Source organism: Limulus polyphemus, unplaced genomic scaffold (genome assembly GCF_000517525.1).
Source record: "Limulus polyphemus unplaced genomic scaffold, Limulus_polyphemus-2.1.2 Scaffold548, whole genome shotgun sequence".
NCBI classification, from domain to species: domain Eukaryota; kingdom Metazoa; phylum Arthropoda; class Merostomata; order Xiphosura; family Limulidae; genus Limulus; species Limulus polyphemus.
The window spans coordinates 358,621-365,573 of NW_013666158.1; the positions used below are offsets into that span (position 1 = coordinate 358,621).

Sequence of the window (6,953 nt, forward strand, 5' to 3'; positions counted from 1 at the left end):
TTAAACCTTATTTTCAACAAGCAATCCTGAAAAATATTTGGGGGTGCTTAACTTTTTTCCAGGTGTATATAATATAAAAAGGTTAAAAAGGGTGATAGTGAAAAAAAAATGTGTTTTTTGTTGTTTACAAACTTTCGAACGCAGTCAGGACATTAATACTGGAGAGAAGTAAATTATTTTTTGTTCTCAGCATCCATAGTGTATTAAAACACACACATATATATAGGTTTCATTACATTATTTGAAAGGGTGATATCTCACTGATACATATGTGTACAGCATTCCAATACTTATGAATGTCGTACTAATCCATATGTGTGTAACACTTATTTCTATATGTATAAGTTACCCATACATATATGTATATATTAGTGATGCATATCTATGTATATCTTACTGTATATATACACAAAATTCTAAGGTCTTGACAGTAACATATCCAGAATAAATCTTATTTCTACCACGATTAGCTCAGTTTATTAGAATATTAATGTTGGAAACTATTGCATATTCTCTCTTTTTTCAGGCTTCCCTCTGAACTGCTTCAATCTAAAGAAAAATATCAAACCAATTTAAAGAAATTTTATATTTCATCCTTTTTCGTACACTGCAACATTCTTCTATGTATATACTCTCAGGATAACTCACATAGTGAAAATATTCTTTACTATATATACTCTCAGGATAACTCCCATAGTGAAAATATTCTCTACTATACATACTCTCAGGATAACTCACATAGTGAAAATATTCTTTATTTTATATACTCTCAGGATAACTCACATAGTAAAAATATTCCTTAATGTATATACTTTCAGGATAACTCACATAGTTAAGATATGCTTTACAGTGTATACTCTCAGGATAACTCACATAGTGAAAATATTCTTTGTTGTCTATACTTTCAAGATAACTCACATAGTGAAAATATTCTTTACTGTATATACTCTCAGGATAACTCACATAATTAAAATATGCTTTACAGTGTATACTCTCAGGATAACTCACATAGTTAAGATATGCTTTACTGTATATAATCTCAGGATAACTCCCATAGTGAAAATATTCCTTACTGTATATACTTTCAGGCCTAAGAGTATAGACAGTAAAGAATATATTAACTATTTGAGTTATCCTGAGAGTATAGACAGTAAAGAATATTTTAACTATGTGAGTTATCCTGAGAGTATAGACAACAAAGAATATTTTAACTATGTGAGTTATTCTGAAAGTATATACAGTAAAGAATATTTTAACTATGTTAGTTATCTAACTAACATAGTTAAAATATTCTTTACTGTATATGCTCGCACGATAACTCACATAATGAAAATATTCTTTACTGTATATATTCTCAGGATAACTCTCATAGTTAAACGAGTATTCTTCATGGAGGAAAGAAGTAAGCGTTAATCTTGCTCAGATCCACTTGTTGTAAGCTAACTTTAAGACGTACAGTGACTTCTCTGTTTGAAATTATAAGTCGCATTATCATAAACGTTAGCTAATGATAGAAAAATAGATAAAATATATACAATTAGATATCAATGTTATTATCGTTTAATAAAAAATGAAGGGAGCAAATACTTTCACATGTGTGTGATTTATTAGGTGAACGGAGCGTAGAATGTTTATAATAATTAATAATTTCTAAATTATATATATATAAAGAGTTGATCCAGCATTTTCACTTTATTTTTTTCTCTTGATGATTTAAACGAGTGATGATAAGGATTTTTTTTTCGTATAGTTGAAATATTTACTTTTGCCATTTATCTTAGTCTTAAGAACGTTTAATTTTTTTTTATTACTTAACTTTTCAGTTTTGGCAGACGAGTATCGGGCAGCCTGTTTCCTCCGAAGAGTAAGTGTTGAATATTTTTGATACTCTTATGATTAGTGGGATACGTCAAATATCATTCCTTTGACTTTACACAGAGACGAAATTGGTGCTACGCTTATTGTCGTGTTTCAAGTAAAACAGTAAATGTGAACACATTATCTTGAAGGGGGAAAAAAATGTCTCTTTGGTAGCTCAGAGATAGGCTTGAGAACTTATAATCCTGAGATTCGGGATTCGATCTCTGGGGTGGGCACAGGAAAGACAATCCACTGTGTCGCTTTGTGCTTAAACAAACAAAGAGAGGGGGTAAAAAGTGATTGTGTTAAAATATACCGAACAACTGTTAATGTTTAACATCAATACAGACCAGAAAATGTGGGTCCTGTGTCGTATGACATTATAAACTGAGGCAGAAAACATTTCATAACCAAGCTAAAGTGTGGAATGCCCGTATCAAATTTCGTTAACAAATTGGAAGGGTATTGAAGTGTAGTTCCCTGGTGAATCAGCGGTGAATGTTCGGACCTACAATGAGAAGATCCGGGGTTCGACTCTCCACGATGGATAGAGCGCAAAACGCATTGTGTAGCTCCGTGCTAAAATATAAAGATATAGAATGAGTACTGAGAAAAGCAAAAAATAAAAATGTAAATTTTTCTATGGTTAAATTTTGTTTGTTTGTAAGTTAAGCACAAAGTTACACAATGGGCTGTCTGTGTTGTGTCCACCATAGGTATCGAAACCCGGTTTCTAGCGTTGTAAGCCTTCAGACTTATTATTAAAAGAAGAATAATGTATAAAATCAAAAACCTCGAGGATTTGTTTAAATTTTGCTCTTCATCCGTTATAAGTAGGCTGTGGTTTGATCCATGTTAAAACTGTCGAAAAAAGTGAAGTTTTTTTATTTATCTTAATTTTGCTCTCCAAACAGATGAAAAATGTATCTTACTGTAATGAATGTACCGTGTATATATGTATCTATGTCCGTGACCGAAATAATAAATACCATGTGTCGCCATCTATAGAATGGCACCACAAATAAAACTCAATAAACAAATTTAACACTTTGGGTATTCAAAATTCAGACAATTAGAAAAATAATTGGGGTATGTGCAACAGCCATTTCTTTATCACAGAACACAATTTTAATTAAATTACTCTCCTCACAACAAGAACACGACTTTCACTAGGACTGACCGTGAGGGTTTGGTTAGATCTTTATTGGTGTAAGTTTTAAATATAGTACTTAAAATGGAGTTCTTAAAAAAAAACTGTTATTTTTTCAATAAAGGGTACACTTTTAATATATTAAAACGTTACAGTTTATATCAGCACAATCCGAACACTCTTCCCGAGCAGTACTTCCCAGAAAAATCCATTTTTTAAGAAAATGTTCACTTTTTCTAAATGTTTTTCAATGAGGTATGAATACTACGATTAGTAATTACTAGCACAAACAGCCGCCCGTAGGGCGTCGTTTCTGTTAGTAAAACAAATCGTTGTTTTCTGATAAACCACATAAAATAGATCTAATTTGTACCATAGAGTCATTCATGTTGTTGTTTTCGGATAAACCACACAAAATAGATCTAATTTGTACCATAGAGTCATTCATGTTGTTGTTTTCGGATAAACCACATAAAATAAATCTAATTTATACCGTCGAGTAATTCATATTGTTGTTTTCGGATATACCACATAAAATAAATCTAATTTATACCGTCGAGTAATTCATATTGTTGTTTTCGGATATACCACATAAAATAAATCTAATTTATACCGTCGAGTAATTCATATTGTTGTTTTCGGATATACCACATAAAATAAATCTAATTTATACCGTCGAGTAGTTCATGTTGTTGTTTCCGGATATACCACATAAAATAAATCTAATTTATACCGTCGAGTAGTTCATGTTGTTGTTTCCGGATATACCACATAAAATATATAGTTTATACATAGGGTCCTTCAAATTGTTTATTTCGAATGAACCACACAAAATTTATCTAGTTTATAGCTTTTTCCAAGTTCGTTTTTTGATGAAACCACATGAAATGAATCTACTAGTTCACACCATAGAGTCTTTCAAATTGTTCTTTATGGATAAACCACAAAAAATTGATATAGGTTATAATCTTTTAAATTGTAACTAGTATTTGATATCCAGTGTGTGATATTTTACATTGCTTTAAAACTTTCTCAAACATTCTTGCCTTACATATTCATTTTTACTGTGCGTGTATTGAAATATTACTTACGTTCAAAATTCCTTTTTAAACACCCTTTTCTTTGTTTTGGAAATAATTTAGCAAAAACCGTAAAATGTCACAATTTCTGTGAAAAATAGCTCGCGATTATTCAATTCTATATTTATGTAGTATTAAACCCTTCGCCAGTCAACCTTACGGGATGACGCTGAAGCCCCCGAGTTCCGCTACAATTGGTAGTGTTGATCTTTTGCCCCCGACTACAGCGCCCTCTTGGGAGGGTCGGGCAATTGCCACACATAAACTTCGTCTGGTGGAATTTTCAGCGTTTATGGAACAGCAGCAAGACAATGACGCAGTAAGTAATAAGAACGTGAATAATAAAATATAAAGTAAAACAAATAAACGAACGTTTTTTGTTTTTTTCTTGCTACAAATTATAAAAGTACTTTGGAAAATTTTAATTTCTGGTGACTAAAATATATGACAAATCAATACCAAGTGTTTCTATCTATTTGTTGTTAAGAGTGATCTACCTATTATAATATAAAATAGTCTTTTTAGCCTAAATATAGATGTGACATATCAGTAATTCAAAATGTCTAGAATATTCCACCAAAGTGTTAGGTTACCGGAACTTATACATATATATATCTAGAGTAAGTTAAATGTTTACATATTTTTTAATTTTATTGATATATATTTGCCCCTTAGTACCACAGGCATCTTTTCGTTCACATCAGAGGTCTACCAAGCTATTCGGACCCTGTGTTGGAGGTAAGAAAACTGGTGAAAAGGAACATATAGATATAGTTGTTAATTTTTTTGCACTTTACCTTTCATTACGTCATCAAGTAAAATTCGAGAAATACAACTTGTTATATAGAAAAAATCTTGCTATAAAGATGATCAGTTATGTGTATGTCTGTGTGCTTGTTAGTATTCATCACCCAAAGTTAGCTGACTCAATTACCATAATTTTTAGTATGATAACTGAAAACTGCTCAATGGTGTACGTGGGCTATTTTGTTTTCGTAATTTTGCCCAAGAAAGCAAATAAAAAAGCCCTTGAAAGAGTGCGCATTTCCACTTTTTAAAGACGTTTCGCTTCCACCAACCCAGAGTTAGGACTCTTGTTTACCATAATTTTTAGTATGGTAACTGAAAACGGTCCGACGATGTACATGGACTATTTTATTTTAGGATTTTTGCCCGAGAAGGGGGGATAAAAAATATTTATAGATGGTCCGGCATTGCCAGGTGGTTAGGGCGCTTGTCTCGCAAGCTGAGGGTCCCGGGTTCGAATCCCCGTCCCACTAAACACACTCGCCCTTTCAGCCATGGGGGGCGTTATAATGTGACGGTAATCCATATTCGTTGGTAAAAGAGTAGCCCAAGAGTTGGCGGTGGGTGGTGATGACTAGCTGCCTTCCCTCTAGTCTTTCACTGCTAAATTAGGGACGGCTAGCGCAGATAGCCTTCGTGTAACTTTTCGCGAAATTCAAACACACAAACACTTTAAAGACACAAGTACTTAATCAATTAAATGAGTCAATTATTACCTTCCACAAAGCACGGTATGCAACTAGCATCTAATGAGGTCATTCGGTGTTTAATAACAAAAGGAAGGGGAACATTGTCCTTTACACAATTTTCTCTTCTTAACTGGTACCCTCAATTAGTTAGAATAAGAAAAAAACTCATGTTAATCAAATTTTTCTTATCTCATGTTTTCGTTGGAAAAAATCATTTTTTTTTTCATATTCTATATTATGTTATTTTACTTTTTTTTAGGCAGTGGATATTAGACAGATTTACGATAAATTTCCAGAAAAGAAAGGAGGATTAAAAGAGTTATATGACAAGGGGCCACAAAACGCATTTTTTCTGGTGAAATTCTGGGTAAGTAGTAGAGAAATTACTTTTTATGTTTATTAACATTTATTTGGTTTTTGGAAGTGGTTTGTTTTATGCGTGAATAATTGTCGTAAGCTTTTAAAGTATTTAGCCTATTTATTCAAGCCGGCTGTCATTATTATAAATGATATTTGTACTTCTATTTTGTATTTATGGCAAAGCTACTAAGGTTACTTGTTGGAGGGAAGGCAACAGTCAGCAGCACTCTATCAACGCATGGGTTCGAACCCGGATCGCCAACTTCGAAATCCAGATCTCTATCACAGGGCGAATCCGCGACTAAAAGATAAATAGTTGACGAATTTCGTGGAGAGCCAATAGGATTATAAGGCTTTCGAATTAATAAGATGTTGTAATCATTATTATTCGCAGCCTTTAAATACATCAAAAATAGAATTCATACGGAAATGTATACTATGTACGGTTTCTTGGAATGCGTGAACAAGTTTATTAGTTTTTGCTTTATAAAAATACTGTGTTTATTACTGTGATCGAACTGAATGTTTCCTTTCGTCAGAAATTAAAACTTTTAAACTTAAAACTATTCGGAGCCCCTTGATGTTATTATTTTTTCCAACCGAACAAAAATTAATTTGCGACAACTAAATACTTCGAATAATTGTTCCAATACCGTCTGTGAAAGTAGTAAATATTTTTGAAAATGATTTATTAGTTGTCAACTACGGTATACCTTTTTCTCAAACCCAGTAATCAAACATACTTGCCCTTTCAGCCGTGGGGGCGTTATAATGTAAAGGTAAATCCGAATATTTGTTGGTAAAGAGTAGTCAAAGAGTTGGCAGTGGGTGGTGTTGACTAACACCCGTCCCTCCAATCTATGACTTTAAAATTAGGAACGGCTAGCGCAGGGAGACTTTGAGTAGCTTTGCATATATATAGATATTTAGATATTAAAAAAGCAAACTTGTTCACAAACGTGTGTATTCTGTAACGAATTAACGACCGGGCGTGGCCTATAGCTAGCG

General features: G+C 32.7%; 1 protein-coding gene across 3 annotated transcripts in view; it reads left to right on the top strand.

Annotated features, from left to right (window-relative positions):
- LOC106459030 (transcriptional enhancer factor TEF-1-like) overlaps positions 1–6,953 on the top strand; it is a 67,413-nt gene that overhangs the window by 48,204 nt on the left and 12,256 nt on the right. For 2 of the 3 annotated variants that reach the window (XM_013918601.2, XM_022385407.1), the window contains 4 exons: positions 1,824–1,864; positions 4,222–4,408; positions 4,765–4,827; positions 5,845–5,952. In XM_013918601.2, coding sequence (XP_013774055.1) covers positions 1,824–1,864; positions 4,222–4,408; positions 4,765–4,827; positions 5,845–5,952 — 399 coding nt within the window. The remainder of the gene's footprint in view (positions 1–1,823; positions 1,865–4,221; positions 4,409–4,764; positions 4,828–5,844; positions 5,953–6,953) is intronic. The other variant, XM_013918602.2, reaches the window with a different exon arrangement.